Source organism: Anomaloglossus baeobatrachus, chromosome 10 (genome assembly GCF_048569485.1).
Source record: "Anomaloglossus baeobatrachus isolate aAnoBae1 chromosome 10, aAnoBae1.hap1, whole genome shotgun sequence".
Taxonomy (NCBI): Eukaryota; Metazoa; Chordata; class Amphibia; order Anura; family Aromobatidae; genus Anomaloglossus; species Anomaloglossus baeobatrachus.
Window position 1 is genome coordinate 47,962,717 of NC_134362.1, and position 24,188 is coordinate 47,986,904.

The 24,188-nt window shown below is 39.0% G+C and overlaps 1 protein-coding gene across 1 annotated transcript in view; it reads left to right on the forward strand.

Moving 5' to 3' along the window:
* Positions 1-23,605, forward strand: part of AHNAK (AHNAK nucleoprotein) — a 92,951-nt gene extending 69,346 nt beyond the window's left edge. The window contains exons 3-5 of the mRNA XM_075326565.1: positions 469-619; positions 4,540-4,727; positions 5,649-23,605. Of these exons, the coding sequence (XP_075182680.1) occupies positions 469-619; positions 4,540-4,727; positions 5,649-22,754 (17,445 nt within the window). The 3' untranslated portion in view covers positions 22,755-23,605. The remainder of the gene's footprint in view (positions 1-468; positions 620-4,539; positions 4,728-5,648) is intronic.
* Positions 23,606-24,188: the final 583 nt, after the last annotated feature.

Genomic DNA, 24,188 nt, shown 5'->3' on the forward strand with positions numbered 1-24,188 from the left:
TATATATAATATGCCAATATATTTAAAGTGCTGTGGAGTTAATAGCGCTATATAAATGAATAAAATTATTTTATATATATATATATGTATATATATATATGTGTGTATGGTATGTGTGTGTGTATATATATGTGTGTGTGTATGTGTATGTGTATGTATATATATATATATATATATATATATATATATATATATATATATATATATATATATATATATATATATATATATATATATATAAATGTGTGTGTATATGTATATTATATGTATATATATATACATACACACACACGTAATCTGCAGCTATAAAACACTGCAAGATCTGTAGAAGTTTGAGTGTAAAAACTGTGTGTGAACATAGCCGAAGGAAAACCCTGTGTCTCATATGTTACAAGGCGAATCGGAGATTAAAATGAAACTTCGTGTTTGGGACAAATGATGAAGGTTTTTTTTTTTTCTCTTTTCTAGATGGAGGAGGAGGATACCAGGGAACTTTTGCTACCCAACTGGCAAGGAAGTGGGACTATGGGTCTCACCCTTGACCAAAATGAAGGAGGAGTTTTTGTAAAACAGCTCGTGCAGAACTCGCCGGCTGCCAAGACCGGAGTTGTTCGAGAAGGTGAGTGCATTGCTATCACGTTTCCTAGCCATATATAAGATATTGCCTCTTCTCATCACACAAAACACCATACTGGCTGAATCTCATAATGTTGCTTTATTAAAAAGCCAAATGACCTATATGAAACTAATTTTTTTAGGGGGTGGTTTTACCAAAAACTCTCAAGACTTGCCAATCTGACATGCAATAAATTAAGTTTGTGGGAGTCAAGAACCCAATTTTTTCTCTTAAAATTAAAAACCAGAAACTCCTGAAGCCTATTTTCTTTACTAAGTGATGGAGTGTTGAGTGTTGAGGCTGACCTTAGGAAGGAGTTATTGGGTTTAAAGGGAACCTGTTGGAAAAAAACTTAAAATAAAAATCAAACAAAAGGCAAATCTAATATTGGAGTCTATGGATGCTAAATTTGCAACATGATTCATGTAACCAAAAACTGCTCTGACTCCTGTGAGTTTGGAGGCATTTGGATGTGATCACTGTCACTAAAAACAACCGACGAACACTCATACCGGCGGCACGGTGGCTCAGTGGTTAGCACTGCAGCCTTGCAGCGCTGGGGTCCTGGGTTCTAGTCCCACTAAGGACAACATCTGCAAGGAGTTTGTATGTTCTCCCCGTGTTTGCGTGGGTTTCCTCCGGGTTCTCCGGTTTCCTCCCACACTCCAAAAACATACTGATAGGGAATTTAGATTGTGAGCCCCAATGGGGACAGTGTTGCCAATGTATGTAAAGCGCTGTGGAATTAATAGCGCTATATAAATTAATAAATATTATTATATATTACTACGTGGCACTAGACACTATTTGCATGCAGTAAATAGAGAGGTAGTCAGGAAGGCTGAGGTCATAAACCAAGAGGACATGACAATACACAAAGGGGGGGGGTCGAGCAGACCGAGACGAGGTCAAGATACAAGCCAAAGGTCAGGGTTCCAGGAGAGGATGCACAAAATACAGGGAACAGGTGGGGACGTGGTCAGGAGGAAGGCAGAGGTCAGAAGTCGGGAAGTAACAACAGAAACTGGGGGGACAACAGGCAGAGATGGGTCAACAACAGTTCGGAGTCGGGAGACCAAGATCTAAACACATAGGAATTTTGACAGATACATTGGCGCCCTATTGAAGTCTTAAGACCACCAACCTGAAAATTGTGCACATCTGTCCTATCAAAGTCTTAAGACCACCAACCTGAAAGTTCTCAGATCTTTGCATGAGACCTTAGAGTTTTGATAGTATAAGTGATTGCCTATCCGCAGGATGTGTGTGAACTAGTAGATTTGCGGTGGTCTGACCACTAAGATGCCATCCGATCGCCAGAACAGAGATCATATGTCCCCTATTTGACTGGAGCTATGGTCGTGCACTATTGCTCCATTCATTTTTTTGTAGCCGCTGACGGTAGCCAGGTGCAATTCAATGAATTTTAAAGGGACCCTATTGGGAGAGAATGACTGTTCAAACCAAGTACATGCATCGGTGCACCCTTGGCACGGCCAAACATTTTAAGTACACCTTTCCACCTACTTGTTTTCCCTTCTATCCCTGCCCAAAGCTGCCAATCAAAAAAGGGGGGAGATTGAGGGAAAACAAGTAGGTGGAAAGTCCCAATTATATGTTTGGCCGTGCCAAGGGTGCACAGAGCGTCTGTGCTTGGTTTGAACAGTCAGTCTGTGCTGACAGTGCAGCCTCTCCACTGAAACTGTAGACACAAGTCTCATGTTCTGGTGATCGGTGGGTTTCTCCTAAGTCGGCTCTTGAGCTATATAGTAGTTATCACAAGCGATCTCTTGTTTTTAATGGAATACCCCTTTTAGGCAATGGAAATTCAGTTATAATCATGGCACAGGCATGTGTTTGGGGCATAATGTTTACGGAGCATATTGATTAATTTAGTGCAACACCAATATTCTGCCATTTATTGTCGATTATAACATCCTAGTAATCTGGAATCTCTTAGCCTTGATTACAAAGGATCTATGATTGTGCCTCGTACACAGTTTTTGGCACTGATTTAGAATGTGTTTTCTATTGTCAAATCTGGGATCGGATTCAAAATTGAGAGGCAGAATAAGTCCGCCCTTTTTATTCTTTTCCTTTTATGATCTAATCACAGTTAAGGTTTGAAGGAAACAAATCGCAAATACGGTCTTGGTGATACTGTGGGAAAAATTTGTATGAGACATGTTTAGAGTTAAAGCGGTTTATATCAAACACTGAGTATGTGCACATTGTGTATGTAGATATAGGCGTACCCTTAGTTTTGTTTGTTTTTTCCTGAAGTGCCCTCTTTGAGGTCCTTTTGGGTCATTTTTTTTTCTTACCGCAGCTTTGTGAAAAAAAAGATGGAACATATGCACAGCAAATCATTTTTACCTTGCAGTGTATATGTCGTTCTTTCTGGTGGTTTTTAGAACTTATAACGGCGCATTCTAGGAGATGTCATATGCTCATACCCTCAAGGTATACTCACACTAAGATCCTCCAAATCCCCCTCAAAAATTAAAAGCTCAGCAAAACAACTGTGTGAACATACCCTTACATATGTTCACTGAGTGTTTTGGGTTTTATTTGTGCAGAACCTCTAAAGGGAACCTGTCGGGTGCAATATGCACCCAGCACCACGAGCAGTTCTGGGTGCATGTGGCTAATCCCCGCCTAACTGTCCCTGTATATAGTAGCATAGATAGAGATCTTTAGAACAAGTATTTCAAAAATCTTTTATTTTATGCTAATGAGGCCAGCGACTAGTCACAACGACATTAGTTCTTTGGCTAGTAGGCCCCCTTAGAATGCTAGCATGCCCCTGTGCACGGGCTAAGATTCTAAGGAATGCGCAGCGTCAGAGCCATGGTCACACTTGCCTCTGTTGCCACTGCTGGATTTCATCTTTTATCCTTGAACTTCCAGTCATGTGCACTATGAAGCTGGGTGTACGCGTCCAGGCTTCAAACTGGTGTAGTGTGCATGACCGGAAGCCCATGGGATGTTCTGATCATGTGCACTGAGCCGAAAACCAGTGGTGGCAGCAGAGGTGAGTGCAACCATACCTCTGATGCTGCACATTCATTAGTATGTTAGCACGCACACAGGGGTGTGCTTACATGCTAAGGAGGCCGACTAGCCAAGGAAAGTAATACCCAGGGGACTAGTCCCTGTGCTCATTAACATATCATAAAGGATCTTTAGAAATTCTTTTTCTAGAGATCTCATTATGTATGATACTAGATACAGGGACGGTTAGGCAGGGATTAGCAATATTTACCCAGAACTGCTTATGGTTACTGGGTGCATATTAGACCTGTCAGTTTCCCTTTAAACAAAAAAAAATCATAAACTTCGATTGGAACGTTGCTATGTGAACACATCCTCACTCTATGTGCATAAGAAGGTATCTTTTATGGGGTTTTGGTTTTTTTTTGTTTTTTAGAAACATTTATTTATTTCCTGAAGCAGTTTCCACTAGAAAACTTGTGTTGGAATGCCTCAAACTTCATATGATTAACTTTTGAAAGCGTTTTTGAAGTGTCTTGAAAAAAATGTTTTTTGTTTTTTGTTTTTTTTGGGTTTTTTTGTGACATACACTATTATTCTTTTTTTTTTTTTTTCCCCTACAGTCAATCTTTTAATCTTGCAGTAGGAAAAACCACTAAAAAGACTGGCTATATAGTCATAATCATGGCCTTACAATAGAGATGAGTAGGAAGAGGTTTTCAAGCAATTGTATAATGCTCCTCAAGATGTTTTTTTATTATTATTATTATTATTATATTTTTATTTATTTTTTTGGCACACAAGCACTTTAGAAAAAAAAAACCTTAAACAACCTAGTGCACATACCTGACTTTGACTCCAAAAATTAGAGTGGACAAGTTTGGAAGAAAATACCTTATCTGTAATTAATATATTGCATTTATATTCAGGTGATCAGATTGTAGGTGCGACTGTCTACTTCGACAACATGTCATCAGAAGATATTGAAAAGCTACTGTCTAACGTAGGACATCACACTGTGGGCCTCAAGCTACAGAGAAAAGGGGATCGATCCCCTCTGCCTGGGGTGACCTTCTCGCATGACGTCTTCAGCCTGAAAAGTCCTGATGTTGTTCTGGTAAGTGATGTCCGAATATTGGTAAGAGAAATGTTTGTGTGATTTTTTTAATAAAAAAAAAAAAGTGTTTGGGTACTGTGTTAGACAGTTTTGTTTCTCCCACTGAGAGTAATCAATCTTTAATAAAAGCACAATACCTTGAAAAACAAGTCTTAAAATAAAGGCAAGTTTTAGAGCTTCTTATTTTAAAGTTCTTTTAGCACTACTCGACGTAGACAATCCTTCACAGGCGCCTACCGGCAGATTTACCTGCTCCCCTGTGGGTCAGTACAAACCTTTACAAGGACCTACTGGGAGATTTCCCTGTGGTCCAGTACAAACCTTCACCAGGGCCTACCGGGAGATCTCCCTGCTCCCCTGTGGGCCAGTGCAAACCTTCACAAGGGCCTACCGGGGGATCTCCCTGCTCCCCTGTGGACCAGTACAAACCTTCACCAGGGCCTACCAAGAGATTTCCCTGCTCCCTTCTGGGTCAGTACAAACCTTCACAAGGGCCTACTGGGAGATTCCCCTGCTCCCTTGTGGGCCAGTACAAGCCTGTGTGGTTAATTCTGGTTTTGCCGAAAGTATATATATATATATATATATATATAATACAAAAAAACCTAATTGAAATTTGGCCGGCTGAACCGTGCCCCTCAGTTGAACATAGTTAAACATAGTTAAACATGAAGAAATCAAAGTGCTGATATGGAATGTTGTCCAACACTACTTTCGGCAAAACCATATTTATATATAGATAAATAGATATAGATAATATATAGATAATATATAGATATAGATATATATATAGATATATATAGATTCACATTTTTGTAAAAAAAATATTCTATTGTTGGGTAACCCACCTAAATTGTTTTGCACGCATATGATAATTTGTTTTTTCGTTAGCCCATTGAATCATTGTGTGTTTTCTTCCAGAGTGGAGATGATGAAGAGTACAGACGAATTTATGCCAAGAAAATCAAGCCGCGTCTGAAGTCTGATGAGTCTCTAGAACCAGAGACCCAGACAAGGACCATCACTGTTACCAGGAAAGTCACTGCTTACACTGTGGATGTGACAGGAGCAAAAGACTCGAAAGAGATCGATATTAGTAGCCCTGAATACAAAATCAAAATTCCACGTCATGAAATAACTGAGATTTCAAAATCCAGTGTGGAGACAGAAGAAGGTAAAACCATGATCAGAATTCCTGGTATGGATGGCTCTGCGAAAAGCTTGCAGACAAGCGGAGAATACAGCGTTTCCATGCCAGGAGATTCTTTAAATACTCACACCACCACTGTGAGATATAAAGGACAGGGCGGTGCACAGTTTGAATTTCCTGAAGATGAAAATATTGCTGATTATCACATTAGTAGGCAAGCATCTGCTGGTATGTATGTGCCTGATATAAGTGCTTCTGGACGAAGATTCCAGAGTTATGAAAAGAATATTGATGTCAAAATGTCCAGATTTGGAGGAGAACACGAAATTGGCTTTAAAGGACCTGATGGTCTGAAAAGTGGAAGCTCAACCACAAGTGTTCGAATACCTGAAACAGACATAAACATTTCTTCTACACAGTCCCAGTTTAATATTACTGGAGATATTCAAAGGCAAAAGATAGGCACATATGGTCATGATGAAAGTGGTAGATCAGGAGAAATAGTGGTACCAGGGGTGGACATTAAGATGCCAAAATTTGGATATGTGGGACCAAAGGTAGACAGTGAATTCAAGCTCATTCAGTCTAGTCGTGATGGATCTGGAACTGCTGGCGCTCATATGGACATTACCCCAGGCTTTGAAGGAAAAGCAAAAACTTCAAAAGTAACCATAACAGGACAGAATGTGGATTTCAAAGGAACTGATCTAGAGCTTGAAGACTCCGCAGGGAAGATCAACATACCCTCGTTTAAAATGCCCAAATTTGGTTTCTCAGAAACAAATGAAGGGATTTCTCAATCTGACTTAAAACTCAAAGGATCAACTTTACTGGAGGGTAAAAACGAGACATGGGGAGTTAATGTACCTAAAATTTCTATGCCTAATGTAAGTATAGATACTGAAAAGTCTAGTGGGAGGGTGGAGGCTGGGATTTCAGGAATTGAGCTTGAACATGATTTAAAGCTTGGTGGTAAAATTCCAGGGGTTAACATTGTGTCAAGAGAGGTGGGAATTAAAGGTTCGACAGTTTCCATTGAGGGTCAGCAAAGAAATGTAGACATTGCAGAGGTGGAAGGCATAGGAGGAGGGCTTAAAATGCCAAAATTTAATTTGTCTAAATTTGGTGTATCAGACTCAAAATCAGAAGGGGGGATTAATCTCTCAGGCCCTCAAGCCAGTATTGAAGGTCAAAGTGCCATCCATGTGAAAGGTCCCAAAGTAGAAGATCTTGCTAAGCAATCGATTAGTGTTTCTTTGCCAAAAATATCTGAAGGAATAGATATTTCAAAGCCAAAAGTGAACATTACAGGTCCCACAGTTGACATGGGTGCTACAGATATACATGTCGGTAGACAAGTTGAGGGTGTAAATTTTAAAGTGCCATCAGTGCAACTTCCAAAATCTGATTTCAAAGGCCCTACAGCAGAAGGGAATTTGAAAGGTCTCAATTACGGTTTTCAAATACCAAAAGCTGATTTTGTAGCACCAAATACTGCTTTGCAAGCACCAGAAGGTAAACTTAGTATGCCAAAATTCAAAATGCCAAAGTTTGGAATTTCTGAGACAAACTTGGAAGGCCCACATGTTGATGTAAACCTACCCAAAGGTGCTGTAAGTACTATTGATAACAAAATGGCTGTTGGAGAGGCTAAACTTAATACACAGTCTGTAAATGTCAGCTTACCAAAAGTTTCTATGCCAGAGGTTGATCTCGGCCTTAAGGGTCCTAAGGTAGCTGGAGATATGAAAACGTCTTCATTTGACATTAAAGGTCCAAAAGTTGACTTAAATGCTGCAGATATTGATTTTAATCTGAAAGGACCTAAGATTACAGGTGACTCTAAAGGTCCAGGAGTTGATCTAAGAGGTCCACAACTGGAAATAGAGGCTACTAAGGTTGACTTGGAAGCACCAGATATTAGTCTTAAAGGTTTGGAGGGAAAACTTCAAATGCCCAAATTCAAGATGCCCAAGTTTGGAATTTCCAAAGCAGAGATGGAAGGGCCAGACTTTGAAGCAAGTCTCCCCACAGGAAATATAGATTTTTCTGGTCCTGTGGTGAACATTGATCGACAGTCAACAAATGTAAAATTACCAAAAGTATCTGCACCTGAAGTTGATTTAGATATTAAAGGTCCTAAATTTGAAGGAGATGTGAAAGGTCTTAAACTTGACATTAAAGCTCCAGAGGTTGACATTCAGACTCCAGATGTAAATCTTGATGGAAAAGTGAAAGGTCCAAAATTCAAGATGCCTTCAGTAAATCTTCCAAAAATGTCCATGCCTGATTTTGACATTAATCTAAAAGGCCCAAAGGTTGAAGGAGATGTAAAATGCCCCAAAGTTGACATTAATGCCCCACAGGTAGACCTTGAAGCACCAGATGTAGATCTTGATGGCAAAGTAAAAGGTTCAAAATTCAAAATGCCTTCAGTAAATCTTCCAAAAGTATCTGTGCCTGATTTTGATTTAAATTTGAAGGGCCCCAAAATAGGAGGAGATGTAAAAGGCCCCAAAGTTGACATTAAAGGACCAGAAGTAGACTTTGAAGCACCAGATGTAGATCTTGATCTTGATGGCAAAGTAAAAGGTTCAAAATTCAAAATGCCTTCAGTAAATCTTCCAAAAGTATCTGTGCCTGATTTTGATTTAAATTTGAAGGGCCCCAAAATAGGAGGAGATGTAAAAGGCCCCAAAGTTGACATTAAAGGACCAGAAGTAGACTTTGAAGCACCAGATGTAGATCTTGATGGCAAAGTAAAAGGTTCAAAATTCAAAATGCCTTCAGTAAATCTTCCAAAAGTATCTGTGCCTGACTTTGATTTAAATTTGAAGGGCCCCAAAATAGGAGGAGATGTAAAAGGCCCCAAAGTTGACATTAAAGGACCAGAAGTAGACTTTGAAGCACCAGATGTAGATCTTGATCTTGATGGCAAAGTAAAAGGTCCAAAATTCAAAATGCCTTCAGTAAATCTTCCAAAAGTATCTGTGCCTGACTTTGATTTAAATATGAAGGGCCCCAAAATAGGAGGAGATGTAAAAGGCCCCAAAGTTGACATTAAAGGACCAGAAGTAGACTTTGAAGCACCAGATGTAGATCTTGATCTTGATGGCAAAGTAAAAGGTCCAAAATTCAAAATGCCTTCAGTAAATCTTCCAAAAGTATCTGTGCCTGACTTTGATTTAAATATGAAGGGCCCCAAAATAGGAGGAGATGTAAAAGGCCCCAAAGTTGACATTAAAGGGCGAGAAGTAGACCTTGAAGCACCAGATGTAGATCTTGATCTTGATGGTAAAGTAAAAGGTCCAAAATTCAAGATGCCTTCAGTAAATCTTCCAAAAATGTCCATGCCTGATTTTGACATTAATCTAAAAGGTCCAAAGGTTGAGGGAGATGTAAAAGGCCCTAAAGTTGACATAAATGCCCCACAGATAGACCTTAAAGCACCAGATGCAGACCTTGAGGGAAAAGTGAAAGGTCCAAAATTCAAGATGCCTTCTGTAAATCTTCCAAAAGTGTCTGTGCCTGATTTTGATCTAAACCTGAAGGCCCCAAAACTCCAAGGAGATTTGACAGATGAAATTAGGAGTCCAGATTTAGATGTAAAGACTACAGAAGTTGAGTTAGAAGCACCAGATATCAATCTAAAAGGTGCAGAAGGAAAGCTTAAGATGCCAAAATTTAAAATGCCTAAGTTTGGTTTGTCTGGTTCCAAAGGTCCTGAAATTGACATTCACTCAACAGAAGTTGAAGTTGATTCTCAAAATGTTGATTTGGAAGGAAAGGGTAAAATTAAAGCCCCCAAATTTCATATGCCAAAGTTTGGCTTTTCTGGTTTTAAAACAGAAGGTTCTGAAGTTAAACTGCCTAAAGGTGACATTGAGTTAAGTGGTCCTGATGTAGATGCTGGTATTTCAGTACCAAAAATAGGAGAATTAAGTGTTGAGGCACCAGATATGGATATACATGGACCCGAGGGTAAAATAAAAGGTCCAAAATTTAAGATGCCTTCGATGAATATTAACATGCCGAAAGTTTCCATGCCCGATGTTGATTTAAATTTGAAAGGTCCCAAATGGAAAGGAGGTGCTGATATTTCAGGCCCTAAAATAGAAGGTCCAGACTTGGATATTAAAACAACTGATTTGAAGGCACCTGAAATGGACATTGAAGCTCCTGATGTAAATATTGAAGGCAAAGTTAGAGGTTCAAAATTTAAGATGCCCTCAGTAAATCTTCCCAAGATGTCATTGCCAGATGTTGATTTGAATCTAAAAGGTCCTAAGCTGGAAGGAGATGTGAAAGTCCCTAAAGTTAACATTAAGGCACCTGAAGTAGATCTAGAAGCCCCAGATCTAGACACTGAAGGTAAGGTTAAAGGTTCAAAATTTAAGATGCCATCAATGAATTTTCCAGATGTCTCTATGCCTCATATTGGTTTGAATTTGAAAGGCCCAGATTGGAAAGGAGGTGCTGAAGGGTCTTTACCTAAAGTAGGAGAGTTAGAGGGACCTAATGTTGACATCAAGTTACCAGAGGTTGAAATTGGAGCTCCAGATTTAGAGATTGAAGGTCCAGAAGGAAAATTAAAAATGCCAAAATTTAAAATGCCCAAATTTGGCTTTTCAGGGCCAAATGTTAAAGGTCCTGAATGTGATATTAGTCTTCCAAAAGCTGACTTTGATCTGTCTGGGCCAGAAGTAGATGTTGAAACTCCAGAAGCTAAGGTGAAGGGTTCAAAATTTAAGATGCCTTCAATGAATTTTAACCTACCAAAAATATCTAAGCCTGACATTGATCTGAGCTTGAAAGGTCCGAAGATTGAAGGAGATTTAAAAGGCCCTAATATTGACATTAAAGCCCCTGAGGTTGATTTTGAAACCTGTGATGTAGATATTGATGGTAAAATAAAAGGGCCAAAATTCAAAATGCCATCAGTGTCCCTACCAAAAATGTCTGTGCCAGATTTTGACATTAACTTAAAGGGCTCCAAGCTGGAAGGAGATATCCAAGGTCCTAAAGTTGACATAAAGGGACCAGAGGTTGACCTTAATGTTCCTGAAGTAGATGCCGATGGGAAAATAAAAGGCCCCAAATTTAAGATGCCTTCAGTTAATTTTCCAAAAATGTCTATGCCTGATGTTGACTTGAATATGAGAGGCCCAAATTGGAAAGGAGGGGCAGATGTTTCCTTACCCAAAGGTGAGATAGAGGGACCTAATCTTGACTTAAAGGGCCCAGAGTTTGATCTAGGTGTTGATGTAGAAGGTTCAGAAGGAAGAGTGAAAATTCCCAAATTTAAAATGCCCAAGTTTGGGTTTTCAGGACCCAGTGGAGAATCTACTGGATTAGATGTTAATATTCCTAAAGTTGACCTTGATCTTTCTGGACCAGAATTAGATGTTACTGCACCTGACATTAAAGCAAAAGGTTCCAAATTTAAAATGCCATCAATGAATTTTAATCTACCAAAAATATCTAAGCCAGACCTTAATATAAAAGGTCCCAAAATTGAAGGAGATGTGAAGATCCCAAAAGTTAATATTAAAACACCAGAAATAGACGTGGATACCCCTGATGTAGATCTTGGTGGCAAAGTAAAGAGCCCAAAATTCAAAATGCCTTCAGTAAATCTTCCCAAAATGTCCATGCCTGATTTTGACATTAATCTCAAAGGTCCAAAAGTTGAAGGAGATTTGAAAGGCCCTAAAGTTGACATCAAAGGACCAGAAGTAAACCTGGAAGCACCAGATGTAGATCTTGATCTTGATGGCAAAGTGAAAGGTCCAAAATTCAAGATGCCTTCCGTCAATCTTCCAAAAATGTCCATGCCTGATGTGGATTTGAATTTGAGAGGCCCTAAATTAGAAGGAGATTTGAAAGGCCCTAAAGTTGACATAAAAGCACCAGAAGTAAACCTAGAAGCACCAGATGTAGATCTTGACCTTGATGGCAAAGTGAAAGGTCCAAAATTTAAGATGCCTTCCGTCAATCTTCCAAAAATGTCCATGCCTGATTTTGATTTAAATTTGAAAGGCCCCAAAATAGGAGGAGATGTAAAAGGACCCAAAGTTGATATTAAAGGACCCGAAGTAGACCTAGAAGCACCAGATGTAGATCTTGATCTTGATGGCAAAGTAAAAGGTCCAAAATTCAAGATGCCTTCCGTCAATCTTCCAAAAATGTCCATGCCTGATTTTGACATTAATCTAAAAGGTCCAAAAGTTGAAGGAGATTTGAAAGGCCCTAAAGTTGACATCAAAGGACCAGACGTAGACCTAGAAGCACCAGATGTAGATCTTGACCTTGATGGCAAAGTGAAAGGTCCAAAATTCAAGATGCCTTCCGTCAATCTTCCAAAAATGTCCATGCCTGATTTTGATTTAAATTTGAAAGGCCCCAAAATAGGAGGAGATGTAAAAGGACCTAAAGTAGACCTAGAAGCACCAGATGTAGATCTTGATCTTGATGGCAAAGTAAAAGGGCCAAAATTCAAGATGCCTTCCTTCAATCTTCCAAAAATGTCCATGCCTGATGTGGATTTGAATTTGAAAGGCCCCAAAATAGGAGGAGATGTAAAAGGACCCAAAGTTGACATTAAAGGACCCGAAGTAGACCTAGAAGCACCAGATGTAGATCTTGATCTTGATGGCAAAGTAAAAGGTCCAAAATTCAAGATGCCTTCCGTCAATCTTCCAAAAATGTCCATGCCTGATTTTGACATTAATCTAAAAGGTCCAAAAGTTGAAGGAGATTTGAAAGGCCCTAAAGTTGACATCAAAGGACCAGACGTAGACCTAGAAGCACCAGATGTAGATCTTGACCTTGATGGCAAAGTGAAAGGTCCAAAATTCAAGATGCCTTCCGTCAATCTTCCAAAAATGTCCATGCCTGATTTTGATTTAAATTTGAAAGGCCCCAAAATAGGAGGAGATGTAAAAGGACCTAAAGTAGACCTAGAAGCACCAGATGTAGATCTTGATCTTGATGGCAAAGTAAAAGGCCCAAAATTCAAGATGCCTTCCGTCAATCTTCCAAAAATGTCCATGCCTGATTTTGACATTAATCTAAAAGGTCCAAAAGTTGAAGGAGATTTGAAAGGCCCTAAAGTTGACATCAAAGGACCAGACGTAGACCTAGAAGCACCAGATGTAGATCTTGATCTTGATGGCAAAGTGAAAGGTCCAAAATTCAAGATGCCATCCGTCAATCTTCCAAAAATGTCCATGCCTGATTTTGATTTAAATTTGAAAGGCCCCAAAATAGGAGGAGATGTAAAAGGACCCAAAGTTGACATTAAAGGACCCGAAGTAAACCTAGAAGCACCAGATGTAGATCTTGATTTTGATGGCAAAGTAAAAGGGCCAAAATTCAAGATGCCTTCCATCAATCTTCCAAAAATGTCCATGCCTGATGTGGATTTGAATTTGAAAGGCCCCAAAATAGGAGGAGATGTAAAAGGACCCAAAGTTGACATTAAAGGACCCGAAGTAAACCTAGAAGCACCAGATGTAGATCTTGATCTTGATGGCAAAGTAAAAGGCCCAAAATTCAAGATGCCTTCCATCAATCTTCCAAAAATGTCCATGCCTGATTTTGACATTAATCTAAAAGGTCCAAAAGTTGAAGGAGATTTGAAAGGCCCTAAAGTTGACATCAAAGGACCAGACGTAGACCTAGAAGCACCAGATGTAGATCTTGATCTTGATGGCAAAGTGAAAGGTCCAAAATTCAAGATGCCTTCCGTCAATCTTCCAAAAATGTCCATGCCTGATTTTGATTTAAATTTGAGAGGCCCCAAAATAGGAGGAGATGTAAAAGGACCCAAAGTTGACATTAAAGGACCCGAAGTAAACCTAGAAGCACCAGATGTAGATCTTGATCTTGATGGCAAAGTAAAAGGCCCAAAATTCAAGATGCCTTCCATCAATCTTCCAAAAATGTCCATGCCTGATGTGGACTTGAATTTGAAAGGCCCCAAAATAGGAGGAGATGTAAAAGGACCCAAAGTTGACATTAAAGGACCCGAAGTAAACCTAGAAGCACCAGATGTAGATCTTGATCTTGATGGCAAAGTAAAAGGCCCAAAATTCAAGATGCCTTCCATCAATCTTCCAAAAATGTCCATGCCTGATTTTGACATTAATCTAAAAGGTCCAAAAGTTGAAGGAGATTTGAAAGGGCCTAAAGTTGACATCAAAGGACCAGACGTAGACCTAGAAGCACCAGATGTAGATCTTGATCTTGATGGCAAAGTGAAAGGTCCAAAATTCAAGATGCCTTCCGTCAATCTTCCAAAAATGTCCATGCCTGATTTTGATTTAAATTTGAAAGGCCCCAAAATAGAAGGAGATGTAAAAGGACCCAAAGTAGACTTAGAAGCACCAGATGTAGATCTTGATCTTGATGGCAAAGTAAAAGGGCCAAAATTCAAGATGCCTTCCATCAATCTTCCAAAAATGTCCATGCCTGATGTGGACTTGAATTTGAAAGGCCCCAAAATAGGAGGAGATGTAAAAGGACCCAAAGTTGACATTAAAGGACCCGAAGTAAACCTAGAAGCACCAGATGTAGATCTTGATCTTGATCTTGATGGCAAAGTAAAAGGCCCAAAATTCAAGATGCCTTCCGTCAATCTTCCAAAAATGTCCATGCCTGATTTTGATTTAAATTTGAAAGGCCCCAAAATAGGAGGAGATGTGAAGGGTCCTAATATGGACATTAAAGTACCAGAGGTAGACCTTGAATTACCCAGTGGTAATATAGAAGGACCTGAAGGGAAATTAAAAATGCCAAAATTCAAAATGCCAAAATTTGGCTTTTCTGGCTCAGCAGAGGGACCTGGTGTAGATGTTGACTTGTCTGGACCAAACATGAATGTAAAAACTCCAGAGATTGGAGGTGAAATCCCTGAAGGAAAAGTTAAAGGTCCCAAAATTAAAATGCCATCAGTAAACTTAAATCTGCCCCATATTTCTATGCCTGAAATAGATCTGAATGTAAAAGGACCCAAATTAAAAGGTGGACTAGATGGACCTGATGCAAAAATTGAAGCAGATCTAAAAGACCCAAACATCGAAATGAAAGGTCCTGATTTAGAGGTTTCAAGCCCTTCCTTTTCTGCTGAATTACCAGAGGGTAAAGTTAAAGGGTCTAAATTTAAGCTGCCATCCTGGGGATTTTCAAAACCAAGTGTATCGTTGCCTGATGTAGATCTTAATCTAAAAGGGCCAAAAGTTAAAGGCGACCTAGATATTACAGCTAAGGGAGGAAGTCTCAAAGGCTCAGAATTAGGAGTTGGCTTACCTGAAGTAGACATTGATGTACCTGAAGCAAAAGTCAAAAAATCCAAATTTAGACTCCCAAAATTTAACTTTTCAGGTAGTAAATCGGGCAGTGTTGATATAAAGGTTCCAAAAGCTGACATTGATGTTAGAGGACCAGAAGTGGACATTCCTAATCTAGAAGCAAAGGGAAAGTCTCCAAAATTTAAAATGCCATCGTTAAATATAACAAGCCCTAAAGTGTCAGTACCAGATGTAGAATTAAATTTGAAAGGACCTAAATTTGAAGGTGATTTGAAAGGGCCTAAAGTTGATATAAACAGCCCTGATGTGGAGGCACCAGATCTAGATATTGATGGAAAAGTTAAAGGTCCCAAATTTAAGATGCCATCAATGCAGCTTCCAAAAATATCCATGCCTGATGTTGATCTAAATCTGAAAGGTCCTAAACTTGAAGGAGGTTTAAAAGGGCCCAATATTGACGTTAAGGGTCCGGAGTTAGATGTAGAAGGACCAGACATTGAATTAGAGACACCTGATATCAATTTGAAAGGCTCAGAAGGAAAGTTCAAAATGCCCAAATTTAAAATGCCCAAATTTGGTATATCTAGCCCAAAAATGGGAGGAGTAGATATAGATGCTAGCGTTCCCAAAGGAGAAGTTGATATTTCTGGTCCCAGTTTAGATTTAAAGGCACCTGAGATTGACGTTGAGGGCCCAGAGGGAAAGCTGAAAGGTCCAAATTTTAAGATGCCATCAATGAATATCAATTTGCCAAAAGTATCCATGCCAGATTTTGACTTAAATCTGAAAGGTCCAAAAGTTGAAGGAGATTTGAAAGGACCCAAAGTTGATATTAATTGCCCCGAAGTTGATCTTGATGCTCCAGAATTAGATGTTGATGGAAAAATCAAAGGTCCTAAATTCAAGATGCCATCAATGCACCTTCCAAAAATATCCATGCCTGATATTGATCTAAATCTGAAAGGTCCAAAAGTTGAAGGAGATTTGAAAGGACCCAAAGTTGATATTAATTGCCCCGAAGTTGATCTTGATGCTCCAGAATTAGATGTTGATGGAAAAATCAAAGGTCCTAAATTCAAGATGCCATCAATGCACCTTCCAAAAATATCCATGCCTGATATTGATCTAAATCTGAAAGGTCCAAAAGTTGAAGGAGATTTGAAAGGACCCAAAGTTGATATTAATTGCCCCGAAGTTGATCTTGATGCCCCAGAACTAGATCTTGATGGAAACATCAAAGGGCCTAAATTCAAGATGCCATCAATGCACCTTCCAAAAATGTCCATGCCTGATATTGATCTAAATCTGAAAGGTCCAAAAGTTGAAGGAGATTTGAAAGGACCGAAAGTTGATATTAAGGGCCCCAAAGTTGATCTTGATGCCCCAGAATTAGATGTTGATGGAAAAGTCAAAGGTTCTAAATTCAAGATGCCATCAATGCACCTTCCAAAAATGTCCATGCCTGATATTGATCTAAATCTGAAAGGTCCAAAAGTTGAAGGAGATTTGAAAGGACCCAAAGTTGATATTAAGGGCCCCAAAGTTGATCTTGATGCCCCAGAATTAGATGTTGATGGAAAAGTCAAAGGTTCTAAATTCAAGATGCCATCAATGCACCTTCCAAAAATGTCAATGCCTGATATTGATCTAAATCTGAAAGGTCCAAAAGTTGAAGGAGATTTGAAAGGACCCAAAGTTGATATTAATTGCCCCGAAGTTGATCTTGATGCCCCAGAACTAGATCTTGATGGAAACATCAAAGGGCCTAAATTCAAGATGCCATCAATGCACCTTCCAAAAATATCCATGCCTGATATTGATCTAAATCTGAAAGGTCCAAAAGTTGAAGGAGATTTGAAAGGACCGAAAGTTGATATTAAGGGCCCCAAAGTTGATCTTGATGCCCCAGAATTAGATGTTGATGGAAAAGTCAAAGGTTCTAAATTCAAGATGCCATCAATGCACCTTCCAAAAATGTCCATGCCTGATATTGATCTAAATCTGAAAGGTCCAAAAGTTGAAGGAGATTTGAAAGGACCCAAAGTTGATATTAAGGGCCCCAAAGTTGATCTTGATGCCCCAGAATTAGATGTTGATGGAAAAGTCAAAGGTTCTAAATTCAAGATGCCATCAATGCACCTTCCAAAAATGTCAATGCCTGATATTGATCTAAATCTGAAAGGTCCAAAAGTTGAAGGAGATTTGAAAGGACCCAAAGTTGATATTAATTGCCCCGAAGTTGATCTTGATGCCCCAGAACTAGATCTTGATGGAAACATCAAAGGGCCTAAATTCAAGATGCCATCAATGCACCTTCCAAAAATATCCATGCCTGATATTGATCTAAATCTGAAAGGTCCAAAAGTTGAAGGAGATTTGAAAGGACCCAAAGTTGATATTAAGGGCCCTGAAGTTGATCTTGATGCCCCAGAACTAGATCTTGATGGAAACCTCAAAGGTTCTAAGTTTAAGTTGCCATCAATGCACCTTCCAAAAATTTCCATGCCTGATGTTGATCTAAATCTGAAAGGTCCTAAACTTGAAGGTGGTTTGAAAGGTCCCAATATTGATATGAAAGGTCCTAAGTTGGATATGGAAGGTGCAGACTTTGAAGTAGGTGCACCAGATGTCAATTTGAAAGGACCAGAAGGCAAATTTAAAATGCCCAAGTTTAAAATGCCCAAATTTGGTGCTTCAGGGGCAAAAATTGGAGGTATAGGTTTAGATGCAAACTTACCCAAAGGAGAAGTTGATATTTCTGGTCCCAATGTCAATATAAAAGCAACAGAGATTGATATTGAGGGCCCAGAGGGAAAGCTGAAAGGTCCAAATTTTAAGATGCCATCAATGAATATTAATTTACCAAAAGTATCAATGCCAGATTTTGACTTGAATCTGAAAGGTCCAAAAGTTGAGGGAGAATTAAAAGGACCCAAAGTTGATCTTAAAGGCCCAGAGGTTGATGTCCCAGAAATAGATCTTGATGGGAAAGTCAAAGGACCTAAATTCAAATTGCCATCAATGCAGCTTCCAAAAATGTCAATACCAGATGTTGACCTAAATTTGAAAGGTCCTAAACTTGAAGGAGGTTTAAAAGGTCCCAAAGTTGATATTAAAGGTCCAGAGTTGGATGCTGAAGGTCCAAACATTGAATTGGAGACACCAGATGTCAATTTGAAAGGCTCAGAAGGAAAATTCAAAATGCCCAAATTTAAACTGCCCAAATTTGGTATATCTGGACCAAAAGGAGGAGAAGTTGATATTTCTGGTCCCAATTTAGATTTAAAGGCACCTGACATTGATATTGAGGGCCCAGAGGGAAAGCTGAAAGGTCCAAATTTTAAAATGCCATCAATGAATATCAATTTGCCAAAAGTATCCATGCCTGATATTGATCTAAATCTGAAAGGTCCAAAAGTTGAAGGAGATTTGAAAGGACCCAAAGTTGATATTAAGGGCCCCAAAGTTGATCTTGATGCCCCAGAATTAGATGTTGATGGAAACCTCAAAGGTCCTAAATTCAAGATGCCATCAATGCACCTTCCAAAAATGTCCATGCCTGATTTTGATCTAAATCTGAAAGGTCCAAAAGTGGAAGGTGATTTGAAAGGACCCAAAGTTGATATTAAGGGCCCCAAAGTTGATCTTGATGCCCCAGAATTAGATGTTGATGGAAACCTCAAAGGTCCTAAATTCAAGATGCCATCAATGCACCTTCCAAAAATGTCCATGCCTGATTTTGATCTAAATCTGAAAGGTCCAAAAGTTGAAGGAGATTTGAAAGGACCCAAAGTTGATATTAAGGGCCCCGAAGTTGAACTTGATGCCCCAGAACTAGATCTTGATGGAAACATCAAAGGTCCTAAATTCAAGATGCCATCAATGCACCTTCCAAAAATGTCCATGCCTGATTTTGATCTAAATCTGAAAGGTCCAAAAGTTGAAGGAGATTTGAAAGGACCCAAAGTTGATATTAAGGGCCCCAAAGTTGATCTTGAAGCCCCAGAATTAGATGTTGATGGAAACCTCAAAGGTCCTAAATTCAAGATGCCATCAATGAACCTTCCAAAAATGTCCATGCCTGATATTGATCTAAATCTGAAAGGTCCAAAAGTTGAAGGTGATTTGAAAGGACCCAAAGTTGATATTAAGGGCCCCAAAGTTGATCTTGATGCCCCAGAATTAGATGTTGATGGAAACCTCAAAGGTCCTAAATTCAAGATGCCATCAATGCACCTTCCAAAAATGTCCATGCCTGATTTTGATCTAAATCTGAAAGGTCCAAAAGTTGAAGGAGATTTGAAAGGACCCAAAGTTGATATTAATTGCCCCAAAGGTGATCTTGATGCCCCAGAATTAGATGTTGATGGAAACCTCAAAGGTCCTAAATTCAAGATGCCATCAATGCACCTTCCAAAAATGTCCATGCCTGATATTGATCTAAATCTGAAAGGTCCTAAACTTGAAGGTAATTTGAAAGGTCCCAATATTGATATAAAAGGTCCTGAGTTGGATGTTGAAGGTCCAAACTTTGAAGTAGAGAAACCAGATGTCAATTTGAAAGGACCAGAAGGAAAATTTAAAATGCCCAAGTTTAAAATGCCCAAATTTGGTGTTTCAGGGGCAGACATGGAAGGTCTAGATGTAGATGCTAGCTTACCCAAGGGAGAAGTTGATATTTCTGGTCCCAGTGTAGATTTAAAGGCACCTGAGATTGATATTGAGGGCACAGAAGGAAAGTTGAAAGGTCCCCATTTTAAGATGCCATCAATGAATATTAATTTACCAAAAGTATCAATGCCAGATTTTGACTTAAATCTGAAAGGTACAAAAGCTGAGGGAGATTTGAAAGGACCCAAAGTTGACATTGAGACACCAGAATTTGATGTTGATGGAAAGGTTAAAAATTCCAAGTTTAAACTGCCTTCAGTACAGATTCCAAAAATGTCTCTGCCTGATGTTGATCTCAATCTGAAAGGTCCTAAACTTGAAGGGGACGTAAAAGGTCCTAATATGAACATTAAGGGTCCAGAATTTGATGCCGAGGCTTTGGATGTTGACTTGCAGGTACCAGATGTACATTTGAAAGGTTCAGAAGGAAAGATTAAAATGCCTAAATTTAAGCTGCCCAAATTTGATATCTCTGGTCCAAAAGGAGGAGTGGATGTAAATATTAGCGGACCCAAAGGACATGTGTCAGGAGATCTAGCCCTATCTAGTCCTAAGATAGAAGCAGCAGTACCACAGATCGAACTCGAGGGCCCTGATGGTAAAATTAAAGGATCTAAATTTAAGATGCCTTCACTGAATTTACCAGATGTGTCCATGCCAGAACTAAGTTTGAAAGGACCTAAAATAAAAGGGGATGGAGATTTTTCAGGTCCAAAGCTAGAAGGAGACCTAAATCTTAAGGCTCCCAATCTAAAAGGAAATATTGATGTCACTGGACCAAATTTAGAAGGTGAAGTAAAGAGCCCTGGACTCAATTTAGATGTTGATATCCCTGAAGGTAATTTGAAAGCACCAAAGCTTAAGAAACCAAAGTTTGGTTTTGGTATTAAGTCACCTAAAGGGGAAATCAAAGCCCCTTCTGTAGAGGTTGCTGCTCCTGAGGTAGACTTTGATTCAGAAGTGCCTGAAGTAAGTGTCAGTGGTAAGGGGAAGAAGGGGAAATTTAAAATGCCAAAAATTCACATGAGTGGTCCAAAAATAAAAGGCAAAAAGGGTGGGTTTGATGTAAATGCACCTGATATAGATAATGACATCAATCTTAACACTCCTGATGTAGATTTAAATGTGTCAGGTGGAGATGCTGGGATGAAAACAGAGATTGGCTTAAAAGCACCTAAAACTCGAAAACCATTATTTGGAAAAATTCACTTTCCTGATGTGGAGTTTGATATAAAGTCCCCAAAATTAAAGGGTGACGGTTCTCTTCAAAGTCCTAAAGCAGACATTAAGACTCCAGATTTAGATATTAGTGGTGGAGTAAGGATGCCAGAAGCTGATTTAACGGCATCAGGAGTTAGCATTGAAGGTCCAGATGTAAAGATGAAAAAATCTAAATTTAAGCTTCCAGGTTTCAGTATGTCAGGCCCAAAAGTAGAAGTGCCAGATGGAGATTTATCAGGCCCAAAAATCGATGTGAAAGCCCCTAACCTAGATGTCAAACCTGGCACAATGAACATTAGCAGTGAGTTACCCAATCTTACTGTTGGCACCTCAGCACCAAAGATTTCTGCTCCAGATATTGATGTGAATTTGCAAGGACCAAAAGTTAAGACCGGGGGCTCTGTAAATGTGAACCTAAATCCTCCCAACGTTTCTGGGTCAAGTGGTAAAATTAATATGCCAGAATTTGGTATTTCGGGCTTCTCTGGTGCATCTGATGGTAATTTTGATGCAAACTTCAAAACCCCAAAGCTGGATGCCAGCCTCCAAGGGCCAGCAGGTGATGTTTCTTTTCCAAAAGTGTCTGGGTCAGACTTTGACGTGAATTTAAAAGGACCAAAGATTGAAGGAGATTTTGGAAGTTCTGCTGGAATTGATTTACCAGGTATTAATTTCAAAGGTGTTGGCACTCAGGTAGGATTATCTGGTCCCCAACTTAAGTTACCCACGGGGGAATTTTCTGTAACTAAACCAGCAGCTGAGATTTCTGGTAAAGCTGGAGTGTCAGACTTTAATATTAAAGGGCCTTCATTTCAAACATCTGGAAGTAAATTTTCCGGTCCAGGAATACATCTTGGTGGGCAAGGTATAGGTTTAGAAGGAGATTTGTCAGGGTCTTTAGAAGGAACAAAATTAGAGGGTGATCTGACTGGTCCTACAGTAGGAGGCTTCAATTTAGACAGTTCGGCTGGTAAAATTACCTTTCCCAGACTTTTGATGCCAAAATTTACAGCTTCTGGGCCTGAGCTGTCTGGAAGAGAGATGGGAGTTGATGTAGACTTTCCTTCTGCAGATGTGCAGTTTGCAAAGTCTGGTCAGACACATGTGGATTTAGACGAAAGTGACATAAAAATTAAAAAGTCCAAGATAAAAATGCCCAAATTAAACTTCAAATCCAAAGCCAAAAGTGACGCTAATCTACCAGATGTTTCAGTGTCTGGGCCAAAGGGTGAGCTTCAAAGTTCAAAGGCCAGTTTAGGCTCTGCTGAAGGAGGTCTTGGGTCTGCTACGGTTGAGGTGGAGAAATCTCCAAGGTATGAGTTTTCCTTGTTTACTAGCAAAAAGACGAGACACAGATCTTCTTCTTTAAGTGAGGAGAAGGATGAATCGACACACTCGTCACCCAGTGGCACATTAGAAGCACAAGGGTCTTTGGCAGTAGAGGGAGGGAAAAAGAAGGGAAAGCATTCGAAGATCAAATTTGGCACGTTTGGTGGCTTGGGTTCTAAAACAAAGGGTTCATATGAGGTCACATTAAGTGATGATGAAAACGTCCAAGAAAGTGGAGCTTCTCGTAAGTCCAGAGTGTCTTCATCCTCAAGCAACGATAGTGCAACAAAAGCAGGTGTCCGTCTTCCTAAAGTGGAACTCACTGTTGCTAAAAAGAAAGAATGAAACTCCTCTTTGAACCGAGCGTGTATATAAATATATATATCTGTGTGTTTGTACATACATTTTGCAGCCTTTATATAATAATTCTTTAAGTGAACAGTAGAGATACACAAAAAAAGTGATAAACTAAAAAAGACCTGTCTCAGTTGTCTATTAAATTCCATACACATTAACCCTTTCACTACCTAACCAATTTTACATGCATAAATGACCGGCAGTGAATGGTTTAATGGTCTGTTGGAGTATAAGAATTTGTACATGGAAATATATTTTTCCATATTATTTTTTTAACTCGCTTTTACAGTCTGTTTTCTTTAGTGGGGGCTTTACAGATAAGAGGCAAACAGATTTTTTGAGAAAAGAAACACTGTAAATTGCATTGAACCAAATGGTCAGCTGAATTTCAGGGAATGCTAAGAATTTATATAAATGCAATAGCAATTCTGATTTTTTTTATTTTTTTTTTTGTCTTGTGCAAAAAAAAAAATGGTTTCTAAACACATTTATAAATTTTCGTATTTTGTCCAAATTGTAAATTTAATTAGTTTATAAACCGATCATTATTTAAATAATACATTGAACTTCCATCTTGTCATTCTTGTTTTTTAGCAGCCAGTGGTTCAATGCTTTTTTTTTTTTTTCCATCTGTACTATATGATTTTCTTCTTTTTATTGTCATACCTAAACTGCCGCTTGTATTTTGTTGGACATAAACAAGATTTGCTTTTATTTCTAGCAAATATATGATTCAAATAAACAGTTTAACTTCAGAAATCTGTAAGCACTTCATTAAGAAATGTTTTTATGGTGGATTGTTCAAGTCAAAATAAAGCTTCTAACCTTTATAAGAATAACTTGTGTCCATGTTTTGTTGCAAAGAGTCCTGTCCTTATACCCACCGGTATGTACAGTTAGGTCCAGAAATCTTTGGACAGTGACACAATTTTGGCGAGTTGGGCTCTGCATGCCACCACATTGGATTTGAAATGAAACCTCTACAACAGAATTCAAGTGCAGATTGTAACGTTTAATTTGAAGGTTTGAACAAAAATATCTGATAGAAATTGTAGGAATTGTACACATTTCTTTACAAACACTCCACATTTTAGGAGGTCAAAAGTAATTGGACAAATAAACCAAACCCAAACAAAATATTTTTATTTTCAATATTTTGTTGCGAATCCTTTGGAGGCAATCACTGCCTTAAGTCTGGAACCCATGGACATCACCAAACGCTGGGTTTCCTCCTTAATGCTTTGCCAGGCCTTTACAGCCGCAGCCTTCAGGTCTTGCTTGTTTGTGGGTCTTTCCGTCTTAAGTCTGGATTTGAGCAAGTGAAATGCATGCTCAATTGGGTTAAGATCTGGTGATTGACTTGGCTATTGCAGAATGTTCCACTTTTTTGCACTCATGAACTCCTGGGTAGCTTTGGCTGTA